Source organism: Panulirus ornatus, chromosome 12, assembly GCF_036320965.1.
Source record: "Panulirus ornatus isolate Po-2019 chromosome 12, ASM3632096v1, whole genome shotgun sequence".
Lineage (NCBI taxonomy): Eukaryota > Metazoa > Arthropoda > Malacostraca > Decapoda > Palinuridae > Panulirus > Panulirus ornatus.
Window position 1 is genome coordinate 39,105,675 of NC_092235.1, and position 24,504 is coordinate 39,130,178.

At 40.5% G+C, this 24,504-nt stretch overlaps 1 protein-coding gene across 1 annotated transcript in view; it reads right to left on the reverse strand.

Annotated features, from left to right (window-relative positions):
* LOC139751735 (probable glutamate receptor) overlaps window positions 1-24,504 on the reverse strand; it is a 181,138-nt gene that overhangs the window by 63,952 nt on the left and 92,682 nt on the right. The window contains exons 2-3 of the mRNA XM_071667288.1: window positions 13,185-13,441; window positions 11,861-11,962 (exon numbers count right to left, since the gene is read on the reverse strand). Coding sequence (XP_071523389.1) covers window positions 11,861-11,962; window positions 13,185-13,441 — 359 coding nt within the window. The remainder of the gene's footprint in view (window positions 1-11,860; window positions 11,963-13,184; window positions 13,442-24,504) is intronic.

The following is a 24,504-nucleotide window of genomic DNA, read 5'->3' on the forward strand; positions in this document are numbered from 1 at the left end:
GGGCTCATCTCTATAAAATGATCTCTTTGCTAACTTAAGGATTTTATCAATGAAAAGATCTAGGGTACTTTAACTTAAATCCAATAGAATATATCTTCTTAAACTCATCATCAATAAACTCTGGACTGCGAATACGTAATGCCCTAAGGAAAACAGATTGAAATGATGATAATTTAACTCTCTCATGATGAGATGAGTAATGATGGATATATGAGCACACATTGGTGGGTTTTCTGTATATGCTAACCTTAAACTTGTTTCCTTGTCTATGGATCATGCAATCTATAAATGGTAACATACCATTATTCTCATTTTCTGCAGTAAATTTGATGGAAGGTACAAAATTGTTAAGTAAGGGGAGACATATTGGTAAATTTTCATTTGTCGGCCAAACTCAAACTACATACATAAGAGCAAAGTTATTAGGTACAGTAGAATTGAGGGACAGGTCAATTGGAAGGTAAGTTTGGATGGAAAAAACTATAGGAAGTGTAGTGTTTTAGATATCTGGGAGTGGATTTGGCAGCGGATGGAACCATGGAGGCGGAAGTGAGTCACAGGGGAGGGAAGGGAGCGAAAGTTCTGGGAGCGTTGAAAAATGTGTGGAAGTCGAGAACATTATTTCGGAAAGCAAAAATGGGTATATTTGATGGAATAGTGGTTCCAATAATGTTATATGTTTGCGAGGCGTGGGCTATAGATAGAGTTGTGCGAAGAAGGGTGGATGTGTTTTAAATGAGATGTTCGAGGACACTATGTGGTGTCTGAGGACAATATGTGGTGTAAGGTGGTTTGATCGAGTAAGCAATGAAAGGGTAAGAGAGATGTGTGGTAATAAAAAGTGTGTGGTTGAGAGAGCAGAAGAGGGTGTTTTGAAATGGTTTGGTCACATGGAGAGAATGAGTGAGGAAAGATTAACAAAGAAGATATATGTGTCATAGGTGGAGGGAACGAGGAGAAGTGGGAGACCAAAGTGGAGGTGGAAAGATGGTGTAAAAAAGATTTTGAGCGACTGGGTCCTGAGCATGCAGGAGGGTAAAAGGCGTGCAAGGAATAGTTGAATTTTAACGATGTGGTATACCGGGGTCGACGTGCTATCAGTGGATTGAACTAGGGCATGTAAAGCGTCTGGCGTAAACCATTGAAAGTTTTGAGGAGCCTGGATGTGGAAAGGGAGCTGTGGTTTCGGTGCCTTTGTTGTCTTTTCCTAGCGCTACCACGCGTGCATGTAGGGGGAAGGGGTTGTCATTTCATGTGTGGCGGGGTGGTGACGGGAATGAATAAAGGCAGCAAGTATGAGTTATGTGAATGTGTATATATGCATATGTCTGTGTATGTATATATGTATGTATACGTTGAAATGTATAGGTACGTATATGTTCGTGTGTGGACGTGTATGAATATACATGTGTATATGGGTGAGTTGGGCCATTCATTCTTCTGTTTCCTTGCGCTACCTCGCTGACGCGGGAGACAGCGACAAATTGTTATAGAATATATATATATATATATATATATATATATATATATATATATATATATATATATATATATATATGGTAGAGGATGTGTGGATCAGGTGTTTGCTTTGAAGAATGTATGTGAGAAATACTTAGAAAGGTAAATGGATTTGTATGTAGCATTTATGGATCTGGAGAAGGCATATGATAGAGTTGATAGAGATGCTCTGTGGAAGGTACTAAGAATATATGATATGGGAGGCAAGTTGTTAGAAGCAGTGAAAAGTTTTTATCGAAGATGTAAGGCATGTGTACGTGTAGGAAGAGAGGAAAGTGATTGGTTCTCAGTGAATGTAGGTTTGCGGCAGGGGTGTGTGATGTCTCCATGGTTGTTTAATTTGTTTATGGATAGGGTTGTTAGGGAGGTAAATGCAAGAGTTTTGGAAAGAGAGGCAAGTATGAAGTCTGTTGGGGATGAGAGAGCTTGGGAAGTGAGTCATTTGTTGTTCACTGATGATACAGTGCTGGTGGCTGATTCATGTGAGAAACTGCAGAAGCTGGTGACTGAGTTTGGTAAAGTGTGTGAAAGAAGAAAGTTAAGAGTAAATGTGAATAAGAGCAAGGTTATTAGGTAAAGTAGGGTTGAGGGTCAAGTCAATTGGGAGGTAAGTTTGAATGGAGAAAAAACTGGAGGAAGTAAAGTGTTTTAGATATCTGGGAGTGTATCTGGCAGCGGATGGAACCATGGAAGCGGAAGTGAATCACAGGGTGGGGGAGGGGGCGAAAATCCTGGGAGCCTTGAAGAATGTGTGGAAGTCGTGAACATTATCTCCGAAAGCAAAAATGGGTATGTTTGAAGGAATAGTGGTTCCAACAATGTTGTATGGTTGCGAGGCGTGGGCAATGGATAGAGTTGTGCGCAGAAGGGTGGATGTGCTGGAAATGAGATGTTTGAGGATAATATGTGGTGTGAGGTGGTTTGATCGAGTAAGTAATGTAAGTGTAAGACAGATGTGTGGAAATAAAAAGAGCGTGGTTGAGAGAGCAGAAGAGGGTGTTTTGAAATGGTTTGGTCACATGGAGAGAATGAGTGAGGAAAGATTGACCAAGAGGATATATGTGTCGGAGGTGGAGGGAACGAGGAGAAGAGGGAGACCAAATTGGAGGTGGAAAAATGGAGTGAAAGAGATTTTGAGTGATCGGGGCCTGAACATGCAGGAGGGTGAAAGGCGGGCAAGGAATAGAGTGAATTGGATCCATGTGGTATACCGGGGTCGACGTGCTGTCAATGGATTGAATCAGGGCATGTGAAGCGTCTGGGGTAAACCATGGAAAGTTCTGTGGGGCCTAGATGTGGAAAGGGGGCTGTGGTGTCGGGCATTATTGCATGACAGCTAGAGACTGAGTGTGAACGAATGGGGCCTTTGTTGTCCTTTCCTAGCGCTACCTCGCACACATGAGGGGGGGAGGGGGATGTTATTCCATGTGTGGCGAGGTGGCGATAAGAATGAATAAAGGCAGACAGTGTGAATTGTGTGCATGTGTTTATATGTATGTGTCTCTGTGTGTATATATATGTGTACATTGAGATGTATGGGTATGTACATTTGCGTGTGTGGACGTGTATGTATATACCTGTGTATGGTGGTGGGTTGAGCCATTTCTTTCGTCTGTTTCCTTGCGCTGCCTCGCAACGCCGGAGACAGCGACAAAGCAAAATATATAAAAGTATATATATATATATATATATATATATATATATATATATATATATATATATATATATATATATATATATATATATATATATATATTTCATACTACTCGCCATTTCCCGCGTTTGCGAGGCAGTGTTAAGAACAGAGGAGTGAGCCTTCGAGGGAATATCCTCACTTGGCCCCCTTATCTGTTCCTTTTTCTGGAAAATTAAAAATGAGAGGGGAGGATTTCCAGCCCCCGTTCCTTCCTTATTAGTCGCCTTCTACGACATGCAGGTAATACGTTTGAAGTATTCTTTCTCCCCTATCCCCATTTATATATATTTTTTTTTTTTTTTTTTGCTTTGTCGCTGTCTCCCGCGTTTGCGAGGTAGCGCAAGGAAACAGACGAAAGAAATGGCCCAACCCACCCCCATACACATGTATATACATACGTCCACACACGCAAATATACATACCTACACAGCTTTCCATGGTTTACCCCAGACGCTTCACATGCCCTGATTCAATCCACTGACAGCACGTCAACCCCGGTATACCACATCGCTTCAATTCACTCTATTCCTTGCCCTCCTTTCACCCTCCTGCATGTTCAGGCCCCGATCACACAAAATCTTTTTCACTCCATCTTTCCACCTCCAATTTGGTCTCCCTCTTCTCCTCGTTCCCTCCACCTCCGACACATATATCCTCTTGGTCAATCTTTCCTCACTCATTCTCTCCATGTGCCCAAACCATTTCAAAACACCCTCTTCTGCTCTCTCAACCACGCTCTTTTTATTTCCACACATCTCTCTTACCCTTACGTTACTTACTCGATCAAACCACCTCACACCACACATTGTCCTCAAACATCTCATTTCCAGCACATCCATCCTCCTGCGCACCACTCTATCCATAGCCCACGCCTCGCAACCATACAATATTGTTGGAACCACTATTCCTTCAAACATACCCATTTTTGCTTTCCGAGATAATGTTCTCGACTTCCACACATTCTTCAAGGCTCCCAGAATTTTCGCCCCCTCCCCCACCCTATGATCCACTTCCGCTTCCATGGTTCCATCCGCTGCCAGATCCACTCCCAGATATCTAAAACACTTTACTTCCTCCAGTTTTTCTCCATTCAAACTCACCTCCCAATTGACTTGACCCTCAACCCTACTGTACCTAATAACCTTGCTCTTATTCACATTTACTCTTAACTTTCTTCTTCCACACACTTTTCCAAACTCAGTCACCAGCTTCTGCAGTTTCTCACATGAATCAGCCACCAGCGCTGTATCATCAGCGAACAACAACTGACTCACTTCCCAAGCTCTCTCATCCCCAACAGACTTCATACTTGCCCCTCTTTCCAAAACTCTTGCATTCACCTCCCTAACAACCCCATCCATAAACAAATTAAACAACCATGGAGACATCACACACCCCTGCCGCAAACCTACATTCACTGAGAACCAATCACTTTCCTCTCTTCCTACATATATATATATATATATATATATATATATATATATATATATATATATATATATATATATATATATATATACTTAGAGAAGCAAATGGATTTGTATGTAGCATTTATGGATCTGGAGAAGGCATATGATAGAGTTGATAGAGATGCTCTGTGGAAGGTATTAAGAATATATGGTGTGGGAGGAAAGTTGTTAGAAGCAGTGAAAAGTTTTTATCGAGGATGTAAGGCATGTGTACGTGTAGGAAGAGAGGAAAGTGATTGGTTCTCAGTGAATGTAGGTTTGCGGCAGGGGTGTGTGATGTCTCCATGGTTGTTTAATTTGTTTATGGATGGGGTTGTTAGGGAGGTAAATGCAAGAGTTTTGGAAAGAGGGGCAAGTATAAAGTCTGTTGGGGATGAGAGAGCTTGGGAAGTGAGTCAGTTGTTGTTCGCTGATGATACAGCGCTGGTGGATGATTCATGTGAGAAACTGCAGAAGCTGGTGACTGAGTTTGGTAAAGTGTGTGGAAGAAGAAAGTTAAGAGCAAATGTGAATAAGAGCAAGGTTATTAGGTACAGTAGGGTTGAGGGTCAAGTCAATTGGGAGGTGAGTTTGAATGGAGAAAAACTGGAGGAAGTGAAGTGTTTTAGATATCTGGGAGTGGATCTGGCAGCGGATGGAACCATGGAAGCGGAAGTGGATCATAGGGTGGGGGAGGGGGCGAAAATTCTGGGGGCCTTGAAGAATGTGTGGAAGTCGAGAACATTATCTCGGAAAGCAAAAATGGGTATGTTTGAAGGAATAGTGGTTCCAACAATGTTGTATGGTTGCGAGGCGTGGGCTATGGATAGAGTTGTGCGCAGGAGGATGGATGTGCTGGAAATGAGATGTTTGAGGACAATGTGTGGTGTGAGGTGGTTTGATCGAGTGAGTAACGTAAGGGTAAGAGTGATGTGTGGAAATAAAAAGAGCGTGGTTGAGAGAGCAGAAAAGGGTGTTTTGAAGTGGTTTGGGCACATGGAGAGGATGAGTGAGGAAAGATTGACCAAGAGGATATATGTGTCGGAGGTGGAGGGAGCAAAGAGAAGAGGGAGACCAAATTGGAGGTGGAAAGATGGAGTGAAAAAGATTTTGTGTGATCGGGGCCTGAACATGCAGGAGGGTGAAAGGAGGGCAAGGAATAGAGTGAATTGGAGCGATGTGGTATACCGGGATTGACGTGCTGTCAGTGGATTGAATCAAGGCATGTGAAGCGTCTGGGGTAAACCATGGAAAGCTGTGTAGGTATGTATATTTGCGTGTGTGGACGTATGTATATACATGTGTATGGGGGGGGGGGTTGGGCCATTTCTTTCGTCTGTTTCCTTGCGCTACCTCGCAAACGCGGGAGACAGCGAGAAAGTATAAAAAAAAAAATATATATATATATATATATATATATATATATATATATATATATATATATATATATATATATATATATATATATATGGATATATATGTGTGTGTGTGTGTGTGTGTGTAGCAACTGAAGGGTAGACCGTTTTGATAACAGTTTCTTTCCTTACATCTCGAGGATTTGAAATTCTCTGCCATCTCATGTTTTTTCCAATAGTATGGCCTGGCGCATTCTAAAAGATATGTTTTTCACATCTTCCAAAGGCTGTATATGCTATTCTTTTCCTCTCTCATTAACGTCTCTATAATTCAATTCAGATTCGACCTTGATGTGGAAATTTGTCCGTGAGAATATCTTTGTGATATATTACATATGTGTCTTTGAAATGAAAAGAACAAAATGAAAATATATTCTCTTGTAAAACAGAAATGAAACATAGGAAAAGAGAAAGCAAACTTCAGAGATCAATAGTATTATAACTTATATTCATGTCACAGTATCTACGCTCTCTTAAGATATTACTGATTGTCTGGTAAACAATACCTTATCGCTGTGAGACTGTATAAGTAATGAGTGCCGACCCCGTCTTCCATGAAATATTCATAAGAAGTGAAGCTAATAACCATCACAGACGTTGTCATATTGCCTCACTTGTCTATAGACACGCTATCATGATTATATTACCTTCATATATCTTCAGTATTCGACATAGACGCTGTTGTCATGGTGTACCTTTCCTAGTGGTCGACACAGAGTTTGTCATCATTACATGCCTCTCATATTGCTGTATTGGTTGACATAGACTCTGTCTTCATGACATGCATCTCATACTGCTTCATTGCTTGACACAGACGCTGTCCTCATGATATACCTCTCATGCTGCTTCAGTGCTCGACACAAACGCTGTTCACCGCGACAAATCTCTTTTATTGGTTCAGTTTTAAAAAGTTGTTGCGTTATAATGCTGGCAGTAAGCTGTCTTACCTCTTCAGTAATTCATTAGAACTCGTGATTCATGTCTTCATGAAACCATTCGCAGTGTAGGGCAATAACACGCCATTTCTTTGCCAGAGACATTTATTTCATCAGTCAGGGCAAAAACATAAGAACCCTCCCTTTTAGTCTTTAACTGGCAATCTGTTCCTGTTGAATTTGTGGAAAAATTTTGAATGTCTCCAGCCTTGTGCACAATATGACTTTCATTGTTTCTTTATCGCTCCTTTCTCATTCTGGCATGTTCATGTATTGCTTATACTTTCTGAATACCGACTGACTAGGGTACTGTTTGTATCTTCGACACAGGACATTGCTTAGTTCCTTGGCTTTTTGATATCTTTTGTTAAACTAAGCCTCCATTCTTTTAAAACTTTGCCTCTATACTTCAGGTTAAAGCTACTTATGTTCCTATTTTAACCTTGCTTAGTTCAGAGAACCTTCTACAACAGTACCCTGGTCCTGACTGCTGAGCTAGATTTCCTTGTCAATGTTACAAGAGAAGTTCTTTAATTCTGTGAAATTTCCACGTTCATATCTCGTCTTTGAATCGTCATTCATTAAAAGAATCACTCTATCGAATTACATGATCACTTTTTCTGGTTAATGAATCATCTCTCTTCTCAGCAGTCATGCAACTATATCTAGGGAGAATTTCTAGCATGATGGTGTATCACTCCCTCTAATCCTAGGTGTGTTCAGTGACATGCTGGTGTGAAACATCATCCTGTATATCCTCTTTGAATTGGGTCTTCATTATTCTGTCACCATGAACATCCAAAATTCCCTAGTCGAACTCCCCATAACTGAAAAATCCCATTATAAGGACTACCATATCTGCGAGGTGTATGCTATAATGTTTCATGAACCATCCTTATTGTTACTTCCTTCATTATTGTTTCAATGTATGTTTTCTCTGGTTTGTTACACATTTCTGCATCGTTAAATCACCGCCACTGTTACGTTTGAGCTTCTCCTCCTCCCATATATCATATTACTTAGAATCTTAAGCATCTTAATCTTTCAATGTTGTGACTTACAATTAATCAACAGGTTTATCGCACATTAATAGTGAATCATAATTGAATATCAACTTTTCCAAGTGTATGGTATATACTCTCCAGTAAAATTACGTAAGAAATTAATTGAGATGTTATGATGTAACATTAATTCACGAAATGAACATGGCAAGAGTAAATCTTAGTCAAAATGAGACATGGTTGAAGTACGACGCAGTAAGTGACAAGTTAACCTACGGTGCAGCAATTCGAACCATTTAGCAGTGGCACCCGTCACCTTAACTGTACAGTGTACAACTGTCAAGTGAGTTGAGGGCTAAGAGGTTATTGGTTTAGGTAAAACAAGAAAAAGTATGCGATTGGCTGAAAAGTGAAAGTGGGTAAGAGAGAAGAGATGCAGCACTTCAAGACGGACACAGATCGCACCAGAAAATCAGAGCGATGGGTCACTCACAGTCTACAGACAGCAGGATGTGAAGAATCCTCGAATCCTCTTGTTGTTGTGATTACATACAAAAGTAGAAGATGATACATTGGCATGGACGAGCTTAAGTGGTTCCAAGACTAGCATGAAGTTACGTGAGATTGTTTGACTGCTGGACAGGTTTACCTTCAGTAACTAAGTTGACGTGTGTTGTAACAAAATTCTACATACATCTTGCAAATGAGATGAATCATAAATGTTTGTGATGTGTTATTACAGAAAAGTGACAAACGTTAGTAACGGTCACGATAAATCTTTTATTAGGTACCTGTGATTGGTTAACCACTAAAACTGATTGTAACATAAAGCCACACAGTATGGCAAACTGTTGTATACCAGAGTCTTTCAGATGGTCTTTGCCTCGGCTGCTAAGGTCCGGAGGGACTAGAGGTTTCCTGTGAGCAGCTTGGGTATGGTGACAGTCGACTGAGGTCTGTGGTGACCTGTTATTCACCCAAGGACATCTCTGAGGAGACAGTGTGAGGTCTCCAGTGGACGGCACTTGGATCGTAAAAGGATAGGATGAGGTCTTCACTGAACGGCTGGAGGTATCATATATACCCCTTAATAGACTACATTGAGTCTAAAGTCCGAATGACGCTGTAACGCAGGTCACAGGGCCACGTCAGTTCAAGAATATGCGAGATTGTTAAGACTTAAGTTGGCCTGACCCACCGATTAGCACAAGTTGCTATGAACCCAGGAATTGTGGACATGCTGTTTATTTCGTATATACACTTGGATTATATCTTCTCCAATAATTTCATTTTAGTTTTTGCTCGTATTATATTGACATATGAGATAGATAATGTGTTAATACATTTCTGATTGATGCTTTGTTTTGCATTACCCATTTACAGTGAGTAAAACAAAGGAGTGAATGGTCAGTCCTTGAGGATGACAACCATGATGCATCTCATCCCTGCACTTACTCTTACCTTGGTGTATTATTTGGATGGATTTCTTCCTTTCTATATTCATTATCTTATACCTCTTGAAGATTAAGAATCAGTCCCTATTTAGGTGACTAATGTCGTGACTACTCCCAATCTATTTCCAAGCTAACTCACTCATGAATGCACCTCACCTCTTACATAATTCTGATATCACCCAAACACTTATTCACACGTGATTCAATTCCTTCTTAGAAATAATCTACACAGATCATTGATATCTAACGCTGAGTCCTGTGAGACTCCATTTGTTAGTTTCGCCTTGTTCAGAGCATTAGACAGAAGAGTGTCACTAGTTCACTATCTTTTACCTCAGCTTAACTTTAAGTTGAACAAAGCTCTCCTCCCACCTCTCACTTCTTTATAGTTTTTCTTATTTTGTTTCGTGTTGTTTACTTATCTTTCTACACTCTCTCTCAGGCTGTGAAGATCTTTGTGTGTGTGTGTGTGTGTGTGTGTGTGTGTGTGTGTGTGTGTGTGTGTGTGTGTGTGTGTGTGCTTCTCATGAATATTTGTAATTACTAATTATGTCTTTACGGTAAGTCTTGCTTTCATGTTACCCCGTATTTGTGCATGTTTCATGCTAACAATTACATACGGTATGTAAACGGTTGTGTCCATTTAGCGAACAAGGAAAAGCGGTATCAAACGCTCATACAAGGAAGCATTTCCATAATTACAGTACCAGTAAATTATTCTTCAGATGTTCCTTTGATATATAATCCATGTAAGGTTGGTATGCATATCTCTTGCCTCTCCCTTGTCGTCCTTACTTACGGTCATTACTCCAGAACTTTTATCCAAACAGAATATAAAAAGAAATGTAGAGAGAAACTTAACGTAGTCTGATGGCCCGCTGCTATCTAGAACACATCTCAGATGGTGTGGCTGCCAGTCACCGACCTACTGACGGGTATGTGGCTGCCAGTAACAGATCTACTTACAGGGATGTGGCTGTCTGTCACTCATCTGCTGACGGAGATGTGGCTGCAAGCAACATATCTACTGACGGGGATGTGGCTACCAGTGACCTATCTACTGCCGAAAATGTAACTGCCTGTCACCCAGCTGTTGACAGGGGTGTGGCTGCCAGTCACCCATCTATTGACGGGGATGTGGCAGTCAGTCACCCATCTATTGACGGGGATGTGGCAGTCAGTCACCCATCTGTTGACGGGGATGTGGCAGTCAGTCACCAATCTATTGACGGGGGTGTGGCAGTCAGTCACCCATCTGTTGACGGGGATGTGGCAGTCAATCACCCATCTGTTGACGGGGATGTGGCAGTCAGTCACCCATCTGTTGACGGGGATGTGGCAGTCAGTCACCCATCTGTTGACGGGGATGTGGCAGTCAGTCACCCATCTGTTGACGGGGATGTGGCAGTCAGTCACCCATCTGTTGACGGGGATGTGGCAGTCAGTCACCCATCTGTTGACGGGGATGTGGCAGTCAGTCACCCATCTGTTGACGGGGATGTGGCAGTCAGTCACCCATCTGTTGACGGGGATGTGGCAATCAGTCACCCATCTGTTGACGGGGATGTGGCAGTCAGTCACCCATCTGTTGACGGGGATGTGGCAATCAGTCACGCATCTGTTGACTGGGATGTGGTTGCCAGTCACCGTTCTACTAACGGAGATGTGGCTACCCATCACTAATCTACTGACTGGGATGTGACTGCCAGTTACCGTTCTACCGACAGAGATATGGCTGTTCGTCACCCATCTACTGACGGGGATGTAGCTGCCAGTTAAACACATACTGACGGGGATGTGGCCGCTGCTCTTTTCTACAAATGAACACAGTCGGCTGAATTTTTCTCTGAATTTTGACCACCACCTACCCAAGACATAACTGGAAGATGGTAGTCATTTTGGCCACCACCTACCCAACACATAACTGGAAGATGGTAGTCATTTTGACCACCACCTACCCAACACATAACTGGAAGATGGTAGTCATTTTGACCACCACCTACCCAACACATAACTGGAAGATGGTAGTCATTTCAAAAAGGCTGAGGGAGAAGTTGATGACCACTTACCTTACTGGTGGGACGGAGTTGGTTGCCACTTTTCGTGAGTCAGTCACTGCAGCCATGATACGGTAGTGGCAGACGTAGAGATAACTAACCTTTGATATTCCCTGATGATTAAAAGACACGCGGCCGACTGTAGGGTAGGAATGTACAAGAGGTGTGCTATTAATCTCCTGTTGAGAGTCGGGGAGTGTAGATGAGCTCCACCGCTTTCCGTTCTGTTGAAAGGGAAGTGTAGGAGGTATACCACTTACCCTACTGTTGAGAAGGTAAGGGATGTCTTTAACTTACCCTACCGTTGAGGTATAATTAAAGAGCTCTATCTCTTACCCTACTGTCGAGGGGGAGGTAAAGTTTGCCCAAGTACTCAGTCACGCGGGCGGCAGCCGTCACCAGTAGCCAGCTGGCGTCCACAGACATAACGGGGAACATCTGCAAGACCAAGCGTTGAAGAGCGAGTGTTAGGAGCGGATGTTGAGGATCTAACGTAAAGAAAAATGCGCTAGATAAAAGGTATCAAGGACAGGTGTTAAAAGGTGAGAGTGAATTATGTCAGAGGCAAGTAAAAAGCAAGAGTGTTAAAGAATATTTCCTAAAGGATGTTCATTAAGGGTAAGTGTTTAGAAACAACGGTGAAGGGAATGGGATGAGGAAAGGTAACTGTGAAAGGTGTTACATGTATCGAAAGAAAGATGCAAAGTATCTCGAGAATGCTTACAAGTAATCTCTCAGCCCGTATATTTACGAAATTAGAATTCCAGCCATGAGGTAAAGTTTTAGTTTGTGGTATGGATCAGGGGCATATGGGTGTTGAATGCCTTCACGTGACAAATTATGCTCAGTTGTCCCCAGGCATCGAGTATCAGCACGAGAGAGGGATGTATTGCGCTGTTTACTTAGATGTTGAAGAGGGAGTTGTAGGAAAATATGAAAGAATGTAAGGAAAACGTTCTAACCGATGTGGGTAAAATGAAAGTGGACTGCAGTAGGTAGGCGATCGTCAGTTAGAGGAATGAAGAAGAAAGGCAAATGTTTTGATGGTAGATGCGTGAGTGCGTCACCGATTTGATGGGGGAAGATTTGCATGTAAGAATGGGTAATGTTGTAGTTGATGGTATGTGCTGTTGAGGAGCATGCAGTAATCTGCATGTGAAAGTAGATATCACCTCGTCGGCATATGAGCTTTATACGAATCGGTAATACCTGGTTAGAATAAGACGTCTTCATGACTATGTAATTAAGTGTGGATCGTAGTATGCAGGCAAAATTGGATTGTGTACTAAATGCTGGGCGTGCAAATAACCAATTGCAGGATATGAATGATTATATCATTTCTTTGTGGAGGCAAGTGTTACAGTTTGCAGTGGCTTTGAGAAAACAGGGAATGACATGAGTGGGAAGAGGGTGGTAAAGTTGAGTAAAGTTGGAAAAAGGTTTGTAACGAAGATACAGCGAGACTTTGGATGAAATATGGCAGAGTGGAGGGCATGTGGAAGGTGGGATGTGGACATCCCAGAATGGGTAGTTAGCGGTGAGATGAGGAAGTTGTTTGGCCTAACCAAGCAAAAAGTTAGGATATATTAAGCAAGATTTGTGTATCACTTTCTGAAATCCCAAAATTGTTAACATGAAAGACAGATTGCATGCTCCTCACCTGCTTAAACAAGCGAGCATCGTTTTGTGTCTCCAAATGAAATACAGTCAGTCCCTCTCCACAGGGAAAGACCTTGCTGTTGCTGCTGCTGCTGTCGCGGCTGCTGTTGATTAACCCGGTATGTGTCCCTTGCTGACCTGCTTTCCCCGCTGATCTAGTCTCCATCGGAAGGTTGGCTCTCTTAATCACTTTCACGTATGAGTGGGTGAACCTGGCCAGCCTCCAAGTAGTTTGCACTACCCAAGAATTGCCCGTTTCTGCAAGGAGAAGCCCCTGGGGTTAACAAGTCTTTGAAAGAGTAACAAGTGCTTGCTTATTAACGTGTACGCACTAGTATCTGAGAATGGTTAGATTACAGGTTCTTATTATGATCACAATTTGCGTTTTGTTTCGCTATTAACACACCTACTTTCAAGTAATCATTGATAAATTGTTTTATGTGAAAAGTCATTTGACTAATTGATCAAAGTGAGCAAAAGAGAGAAAGATGCAGAAAGGTCGATGACAATACAGAGGACAGTTGACAATTCCTGAATGACTAAGTGCATCATTTTGTCATCTGTTCACTTGAAAACCTCACATCAGGTAGCCCAGTTTATCTGTTCTCTTCCCAGGTTTTCACGCTGTGTATAGCGTTAATGCTTTAATTCATCATGTAAGAAGATTGATCATCTTGCAGCTGATTCGCATTTTGTTGTCATATTTCTATCATTCTGCCAAGTACTGCTGTAATCACCCAGTGTTATTGTTCCAGTTTTCTACTCCTCCAAACTAGAATTTTCCCCGTGTAATTCCTTCATAACTCATGACTTCCTCGAGTATCACAATTTTAGTACAGTATTTTTCCTTCCTATGCACTATATCGTGGAGCAGAATCCTCTTGTATACCACAAATTGAGGGACTAAAGATATTTATGGAGTCGCCACATTCACTTTAAAGACACAAAAGGACAAAAAAACTACAGAAAAAATATGCATAACCAGAATGTCGAAAAGCACCACAGTAACTTATATTTGTGACATATGTGGTTCCAATCTTCCCAGTCTTCGTCATTCATAGCATTTATATTTTCTTTCATGAGGCCTTCCATCATCTCCTTTATATCAGGATTTATCCTCCAGTCTTTAGTTTCAATTCAAATTCATGATGTAGAAAATTAGTTCGTTTACATATGATGCAAATGATATGCAGGTTATGTTGAGCTTATGTTGCTTTACCCCGGCTAGATGGCAGACCTTGAGTCGTAACATAAATCTCATTCGTGACAACGAGACAAGTTAGACTAAGGTTCGTTGAAATTAAAAATTCTTGTACTTCGAAAGTTACCCTGGGCACTAGTCGTCTTCGTTATTATTCCTCATTATCCTTTATATACATAGGTCTTGTTACCGAAGCGTAGCAGACGCTTACAAATTGTTTTGCACGTCATCTGTCCGTCGTTAGCAATCACATCTTTCTTTAGCTCATACGCATCAATACTCTATACGTCATACATTTTGTCTCTCAGCATCTGAAAAAATTGAACAGCAGATGATCCAAAACTTTACGTAGCTTAGATTTTGCCTGAATTATATCTCTTGTAATAGGTTTATCTTGGAACTTACGTGGCTTTTAAAATGCAGAAAACTCCAACTCTAACCATAGACTCTAAAGCAGATTACGCCTTTTTTCTTTACATTTTGATATGTTGGAAACACTGCTTCCTACCCTTCTTATTACATCCCCAGTGATTCAGTTGTAGTGCACTCGACTCGAGTGTTCTATGACACAACCCTCTGATCATGGTAAGTGAGGGACTACCGGTGGGTATATATGAGTCAAAGATCATTACTGACGTTTCCTGGAACAGCTGCTGGAATGATTTTATGACGAAAGGCAGCGAGTCATGACATTATTCACATTTCAGTTGAATCAAGCATATGAGATGGATTTCCAGTAGGTATTAACAGGTGAATTTGCTTGGTAGAGCGAGTACGTTCTTCAAATGTAATGTGGTGATGCATCCAGATGACTCCTGGCATTGGTATGAGAAGGCAGTACACAGTACACAGACTAAACCTCACTACACGATAAGATGTAAGAAATATACAGACAAACATGCGATGAAATGGGTACCTGGTCGATGAAATGGGTACCTGGCAACAAAACAGACGAAAAAATGGGCCAAACCACCAACATACAAATGTATATACATAAACGCCCATACACGCATATATACATAACTATACACTTCAACGTATACATACATATACATACACAAACATATACATATAGACACATGTACATATTCATACTTGCTGCCTTCATCCATCTCCATTGCCACTCCACCACACATGAAAAACAGCAACCCCAACCCCCGGCGCCGGCGCGAGCGTAGTAGCGCAGGGAAAAGACAACAAAGGGCACATTTGTTCACACTCAGTCTCCAGCTGTCATGTATAATGCACCGAAACCACAGCTCCCTTTCCATATCTAGGCCCTACAAAACGTTCGATTGTTTACCCCAGACGCTTCACATGCCCTGGTTTATTCCACTGACAGCATGTAGACCCCGGTATACCACATCGTTCCAATTCACTCTATTCCTTGCACGCCTTTCACCCTCCTGCATGTTAAGGCCCCGATCACTCATAATCTTTTTCACTCCATCTTTCCTCCTCCAGTTTGGTCTCCCACTTCTCCTCGTTCCCTCCACCTCTGACACATATATCCTCTTCGTCAATCTTTCCTCACTCAGTCCCTCCATGTGACCAAACTATTTCAATACACCCTCTTCTGCTCTTTCAACCACAATCTTTATATTACCACACCTCTTACTCTTTCATGACTTACTCGATCAAAGCACCTCACACCAAATATTGTCCTCAAACATCAACATCCACTCTCCTCTGCACAACTCTATCTATAGCCTGTGCCTCGCAACCATATATCATTGTTAGAACCACTATTCCTTAAAACATACCCATTTTTGCTCTCCGAGATAACGTTCTCGCGTTCCTCACACTGTCAATGCTCCCAGAACCTTCGCCCCCTCCCCCACCCTAAGACTCAATTCAGCTTCCAGGGTTACATCCGCTGCTAGATCCACTCCCATATATCTAAAACACTTCATTTCCTCCAGTTTTTCTCCAATCAAACTTACCTCCCAATCAATTTGTCCCTCAACCCTACTGAACCTAATTATCTTGCTCTTATTCATATATACTTTCAGTTTTCTTCTTTCACACACTTCTGCAGTTTCTCACCCAATCAGTCACTAGTGCGGCATCTTCAGCAAACAACAACTGACTCACTTCCCAAGCCCTCTCATCCACAACAGACTGCATACTTGTCCTGGTCTCCAAAACTCTTTCATTCACCTCCCTAACAACCCCATCCATAAACAAATTAAACAACTATGGAGACATCATGCACCCTTGCCGATAATTGACATTCCCTGGGAACCAATCACTTTCCTCTCTTCCTATTCGTACATATGCCTTACATCCTTGCTAAAAACTTTTCACTGCTTCTAGCAACTTACCTCCCACACCATATAATCTTAATACCTTCCACAAAGCATCTTTATCAACTCTATCATATGCTTTCTCCAGATCCATTAATGCTACATACAAATCCATCTGTTTTTCTACGTACTTCTCAAATATATTCTTCAAAGCAAACACCTGATCTACGCATCCTCTACCACTGCTGAAACCACACTGCTCGTCCTCAATCTGATGCTCTGTACATATCTTTACCCTCTGAATCAATACCCTCCGATATAATTTCCCAAGAATACTCAACAAACTTATGCCTCTGTAATTTGAACACTCACCTTTATCCCCTTTGCCTTTGTACAATCGCACTATGCATGCATTCCACCAATCCTCAGGCTCTTCACCGTGAATCATTCATACATTCAATATACTTACCAACGAGTAAACAACAGTCACCCCCTTTTTTAAGGAATTCCACTGCAATACCACCAAAATCCGCTGATTTACATACTTTCATCTTCCGCAAAGCTTTCACTACCTCTTCTTTGTTTACCGAACCATTCTCCCACACCCTCTCACTTCGCACACCATCTCGACCAAAAAACTGTATACCTGAGACTCTATCATGAAACAAGTTCAACAAAACTTCAAAACACTCACTCCATCTCCTCACTTCACCACCACTTTCAACCCAAGGATACCCGACGTATCGTAGAAGGTGACTACAGGGAAGGGGAGCGGAGGGGAGGGGGGCTATAAACCCTCCCCTTCTTTGTATTCTAACATTCTAAAAGGAGAAACAGAAGGTGTCATGTGGGGAGTGCTCATCCTCCTCAAAGTCTCAGATAGGGGTGTTTAAATGTGTGTGGATGTAACCAAGACGAGAAAAAAGGAGAGATAGTTAGTATGTTTGATGAAAGGAACATGGATGTTTTGGCTCTGAGTGAAACGAAGCTCAAGGGCAAAGGGGATGAGTGGTTTGGGAAAGCCTTGAGAGTAAAGTCAGGGGCTGGAGAGAGGACTAGAGTAAAGGAAGGAGTAGCACTACCCTTGAAGCAGGAGTTGTGGGAGTATGTGATAGAGTGTAGGAAAGTAAACTTTACATTGATATAGGTAAAACTGAGAGTGAAGTGAAAGACATGGGTGATTATTGGTGTCTATGCAAATGGTCATGAAAAGACAGCTCATGAGAGACAAGTGTTGTGGGAGCAACTTAGTGAGTGTGTTAGCAGCTTTGATGCACGAGACCGAGTTATGGTGATGCGTGATTTGAATGCAAAGGTGAGTAATGTGGCAGTTGAGGGTATAACTGGTGTACCTGGGGCGTTCAGTGTTGTAAACAGAAATGGTGAAGAGCTTGAAGATTTGTGTGCTGAAAAAGGACTGGTGATTTGGAATACCTGATTTAAAAGGAGAGATATACATACGTATACCTATGTAAGTAGGAGAAATGGCCAGAGAGCGCTATTTGCTTACGTGTTAATTGATAGGCGCGCGAAAGAGAGACTTCTGGATGCTAATGTGGTGAGAGGGCAACTGAAGGGATGTCTGATCATTATCTAGTGGAGGCGAAGTTGAAGATTTGTAAAGGTTTTCATAAAAGAAGAGAGAATGTTGGAGCCAAGAGACCAGTGAGAATAAGTGAGCTTGGAAAGGAGACTTGTGTGAGGAAGTTCAGGAGAGATTGAGTGCAGAATGGAAGATGATGAGAGCAAATGAAGTATGGGGAGTGGGGGAGGAATGGGGTGTACATAGAGAAGCAGTGATGGCTTGTGCAAAAGATGCTTGTGGCATGAGAAAGGTGGGAGGTGGACAGATTAAAAAGGGTAATGAGTGGTGGGATGAAGAAGTAAGATTGTTAGTGAAAGAGAAGAGAGAGGCGTTTGGATGATTTTTGCAGGGAAGTAGTGAGAATGACTGGGAGATGTATAAAAGAAAGAGGCAGGAGGTCAAGAGAAAGGTGCATGAGGTGAAAAAGAGGGCAAATGACAGTTGGGGTGAGAGAGTATCATTAAGTTTTAGGGAGCATTAAAAGATGATTTGGAAGGAGGTAGATAATGTGCGTGAGACAAGAGAACAAATGGGAACATCGGTAAAGGGCGCTAATAGGGAGGTAATAAGAAGTAGCGCTAATCCTCCTCGAAGGCTCAGATTGGGGTGTCTAAATGTGAGTGGATGTAACCAAAATGAGATAAAAATGAGAGATAGGTAGTATGTTTGATGAAAGGAACCTGGATGTTTTGGTCTGAGCGAAACGAAGTTCATGAGTAAAGGGGAAGAGTGGTCTGGGAATGTTTGGGGAGTAAAGTTAGGAGTTGGTGCGGGGAGAAGAGAAAGGGATGGAGTACCACGACTCCTGAAACAGGAGTGGTGGGAGTATGTGACAGTGTAAGAAAGTAAACTCTAGGTTTGATATGGGTAAAACTGATTGTGGATGGAGAGAGATGGGTGATTATTGGTGCTTATTCACTTGGGCATGAGAAAAAAGATCATGAGAAGCAAGTGTATTGGGAGCGGCCAGGTGAGTGTGTTAGTAATGCACGAGACCGGGTTATAGTGATGGGTGATTTGAATGCAAAGCTGAGTAATGTGGCAGTTGAGGGAATGATAGGTGTACATGGGGTGTTCAGGGTTGTAAATGTAAATGGCGAAGAGCTTGTAGATTTATGTGCTGAAAAGTGACTGGTGATTGGGAATACCTGGTTTAAAAAGAGAGATATACATAAGTATACGTATGTAAGTAGTAGAGATGGCCAGAGTCTTACTGGACAACGTGTTGATCGATAGGCGCGTGAAAGAGAGACCTTCGGATGTTAATGTGCTGAGAGGTGCAACAGGAGGAATGCCTTGATCATTAACTTGTGGAAGCAAAGCTTAAGATTTGTAGAGGTTTTCAGAAAATAAGAGAGAATGTTGAGGTGAAGAGTGTCGTGAGAGTAAGTGAACTTGGGAAGGAGACTTGTGTGAGGAAGAACCAGGAGCAAAGGACGTGAGGGGAGTGGAGGAGGAATGGGATGTATTTAGGGAAGCAGTGATGGCTTGTGCAAAAGATGCTTGTGGCATGAGAAGCGTGGGAGGTGACCAGAATAGAAAGGGTGGTGAGTGGTGGGATGAAGAAGTAACATTATTAGTGAAAGAGAAGAGGGAGGCATTTGGTCGATTTTTGCAGGGAAATAGCGCAAATGACTGGGAGATATATAAAAGAAAGAGGCAGCAGGTCAAAAGAAAGGTGCAAGAGGTGAAAGTGAGGGCAAATGAGAGCTTCTGCAGTTTCTCACATGAATCAGCCACCAGCGCTGTATCATCAGCGAACAACAACTGACTCACTTCCCAAGCTCTCTCATCCACAAAAGACTGCATACTTGCCCCTCTTTCCAAAACTCTTGCATTCACCTCCCTAACAACACCTTCCATAAACAAATTAAACAACCGTGGAGACATCACACACCCCTGACGTAAACCTACATTCACTGAGAACCAATCACTTTCCTCTCTTCCTACACGTACACATGCCTTACATCCTCGATAAAAACTTGTCACTGCTTCTAACAACTTGCCTCCTACACCATATATTCTTAATACCTTCCATAGAGCATCTCTATCAACTCTATCATATGCCTTCTCCAGATCCATAAATGCTACATACAAATCCATTTGCTTTTCTAAGTATTTCTCACATACATTCTTCAAAGCAAACACCTGATCCACACATCCTCTACCACTTCTAAAACCACACTGTTCTTCCCCAATCTGATGCTCTGTACATACCTTCACCCTCTCAATCAATACCCTCCCATATAATTTACCAGGAATACTCAACAAACTTATACCTCTGTAATTTGAGCACTCACTCTTATCCCCTTTGCCTTTGTACAACGGCACTATGCACGCATTCCGCCAATCCTCAGGCACCTCACCATGAATCATACTTACAATAAATAACCTCACCAACCAGTCAACAATACAGTCACCCCCTTTTTAAATAAATTCCGCTACAATACCATCGAAACCCGCTGCCTTGCCGGCTTTCATCTTCCGCAAAGCTTTTACTACCTCTTCTCTGTTTACCAAATCATTTTCCCTAACCCTCTCACTTTGCATACCACATCGACCAAAACACCCTATATCTGCCACTCTATCATCAAACACATTCAACAAACCTTCAAAATACTCACTCCATCTCCTTCTCACATCACCACTACTTGTTATCACCTCCCCATCAGCCTCCTTCACTGAAGTTCCAATTTGCTCCCTTGTCTTACGCACTTTATTCACCTCCTTCCAAAACATCTTTTTATTCTCCCTAAAATTTAATGATACTCTCTCACCCCAACTCTCATTTGCCCTCTTTTTCACCTCTTGCACCTTTCTCTTGACCTCCTGCCGCTTTCTTTTATACATCTCCCACTCATTTGCATTATTTCCCTGCAAAAATCGTCCAAATGCCTCTCTCTTCTCTTTCACTGATAATCTTACTCTTCAGCCCACCACTCACAACCCTTTCTAATCTGCCCACCTCCCACGCTTCTCATGCCACAAGCATCTTTTGCGCAAGCCATCAATGCTTCCCTAAATACATCCCATTCCTCCCCCACTCCCCTTGCGTCCTTTGTTCTCACCTTTTTCCATTCTGTACTCAGCCTCTTCTGGTACTTCCTCACACCAGTCTCCTTCCCATATATATATATATATATATATATATATATATATATATATATATATATATATATATATATATATATATATATATATATATATATATATATATATATATATATATATATATATATATATATATATATATATATATATATATATATATATATATATATATATATCTTTCTTTTCTTTTAAACTATTCGCCATTTCCCGCGTTAGCGAGGTAGCGTTAAGAACAGAGGACTGGGCCTTTTTTGGAATATCCTCACCTGGCCCCCTCTGTTCCTTCTTTTGGAAAATTAAAAAAAAAAACGAGATGGGAGGATTTCCAGCCCCCCGCTCCCTCCCCTTTTAGTCGCCTTCTACGACACGCAGGGAATACGTGGGAAGTATTCTTAATCCCCTATCCCCAGGGATCAATATATATATATATATATATATATATATATATATATATATATATATATATATATATATATATATATATATATATATATATATATATAGGACTGGGCCTTTTTTGGAATATCCTCACCTGGCCCCCTCTGTTCCTTCTTTTGGAAAATTAAAAAAAAAAAACGAGATTTGAGGATTTCCAGCCCCCCGCTCCCTCCCCTTTTAGTCGCCTTCTACGACACGCAGGGAATACGTGGGAAGTATTCTTAATCCCCTATCCCCAGGGATAATATATATATATATATATATGTATATATATATATATATATATATATATATATATATATATATATATATATATATATATATATATATATATATATATATATATATATATATATATATATATATATATATATATATATATGTATATATATATATATACATATATATATATATATATATATATATATATATATATATATATATATATATATATATATATATATATATATATATATATATATATACATACATATATATATATATATATATATATATATATATATATATATATATATATATATATATATACATATACATATACATATATATATACACACATATACATATATATATACATATATATTTTTTTTTTTTTTTTAAACTATTCGCCATTTCCCGCGTTAGCGAGGTAGCGCTAAGAACAGAGGACTGGGCCTTTTTTGGAATATCCTCAACTGGCCCCCTCTGTTCCTTCTTTTGGAAAATTTAAAAAAAAAAAAAAAAAAAAAAAAAAAAAAAAACGAGAGGGGAGGATTTCCAGCCCCCCGCTCCCTCCCCTTTTAGTCGCCTTCTACGACACGCAGGGAATACGTGGGAAGTATTCTTAATCCCCTATCCCCAGGGATAATATATATATATATATATATATATATGTATATATATATATATATATATATATATATATATATATATATATATATATATATATATATATATATATATATATATATATATATATATATATATATATATATATATATATATATATATATATATATATATATATATATATATATGTGTGTGTGTGTGTGTGTGTGTGTGTGTGGTTTCTTCTCTACTTCTAAACCTATTTACTTTATATAGCACTTTTCAGTGATTAGGCCACCACCCCCCCCCTCTTCATTACTCCCATCCTTGTAATAAAATCCCTTTCCTTTGGGATAAACTTATAGACAATATAAAGGCAGAATAGATCTTAAGGGCTTACATAAGACCAGACTAATCCATTCCATTGCGAATGGCTTCCTAACAGTCTCGGTTTCGTACAATCATCTTAATTCCATCACATCACAACACATTACATAGTAAGTGCATCATCTGGCAACAAGTCACAGCGAAAGCTCATTTCAACAGTCACTCCTGAGAATTTCGAGTCATATGGTACATCTTTTAAAGCCACATTGTCTTAAAACATTTCATCAAATCCTTTATTGACCTTTCAATCCTATAGATCAATCATCGTATCTCTGTGATCAGCATTTGTGATATTCATTTGTGTATTACGAAAAGTTTTAAACTTGTGTTACGCCGTCTATACATCTTGTATATATGTTCCTTCTCTTCACTCTTATGTATTTATACAGACACATACACACCTTAGCATAGACCAGGTACCCATTATGAATATAGACCAGCCCCTTTAATAGAGGATGAACGCGTGCATTGCGTGGAAGCCGACTGCCGCATATAAGGTTCAAACCCATTCGTTTAATCCTTGGTGACTCATGATCAGTAACACCAACTCCTACACCGCGGAGGCATGAGTGTGTGTGTGTGTGTGTGTGTGTGTGTGCGTTCGCATTAGAATTCTTATTTGCTCAGCGTGATTTGTAGAAATATGACTGTGATTCACTTTGCAACATTAGTTTCTCGGAGAATCAACTTCCACTCAACAAAGACACATACTCATCTGTAATTTCAGTTATATTTACGTGTAGTAGACCTATGATTACGAGTTATATTTCTCCTGCTGCAGTAATTCATGGCTTGGTATTAATACCCTCCTCATGCAAATGAGTAACAATTATTACTACCACAAAAAAAAGAAATAACAAATAATGATAATCCTTGGTCAATCAAAAATTTATGATAGTCTTAATGAATTTCTTTGAATGACTTACAGTTGATTATTTTGAGCACTTATCAGAATGTCATGATTTAATGGGAAGTTTATTTTCTCTCATGGAACCCAAATTACAAACTGTGTATTTTGCTCGAACATTACGAATTCATGGTTTTAATGTTGGACTTTGCGTATAGGAAGTGCGTGAAGCTTCTGATATCATTTTGCGGATATAAAAAGAAATGATTGAACGAAAGACACAATTAAATGTACAGACATAAGCTAAGTTTTTAGGAGACACAGAGCTCTCCGTCAGCGAAAACTGGATATAAATACAAGTTACAAGCTGTCTCTGTAATTATCTGATTCCTACGTAACTATACACTACCTATGTAAGCATAAGTTGGCTAGGTAAGTATAAGCTGGCTGCGTAAATCTACCCTGGCTATGTAAGTATTGGCTTGCTACATAACCTTACGCTGGTTATGTTAAGTACAGGTTGGCTGTGTAAGTATCGACTGGGTATGTGAGTATATGCTGGCTTTGCAACTATAGGTTGTCATTCAAGAATATACTAACTCTAAATATGTGCTAATTGTGTAACTATAGGATTGCTATGTAAGTAGAAGCTGATTATCTAACTAAATACTGTAGATT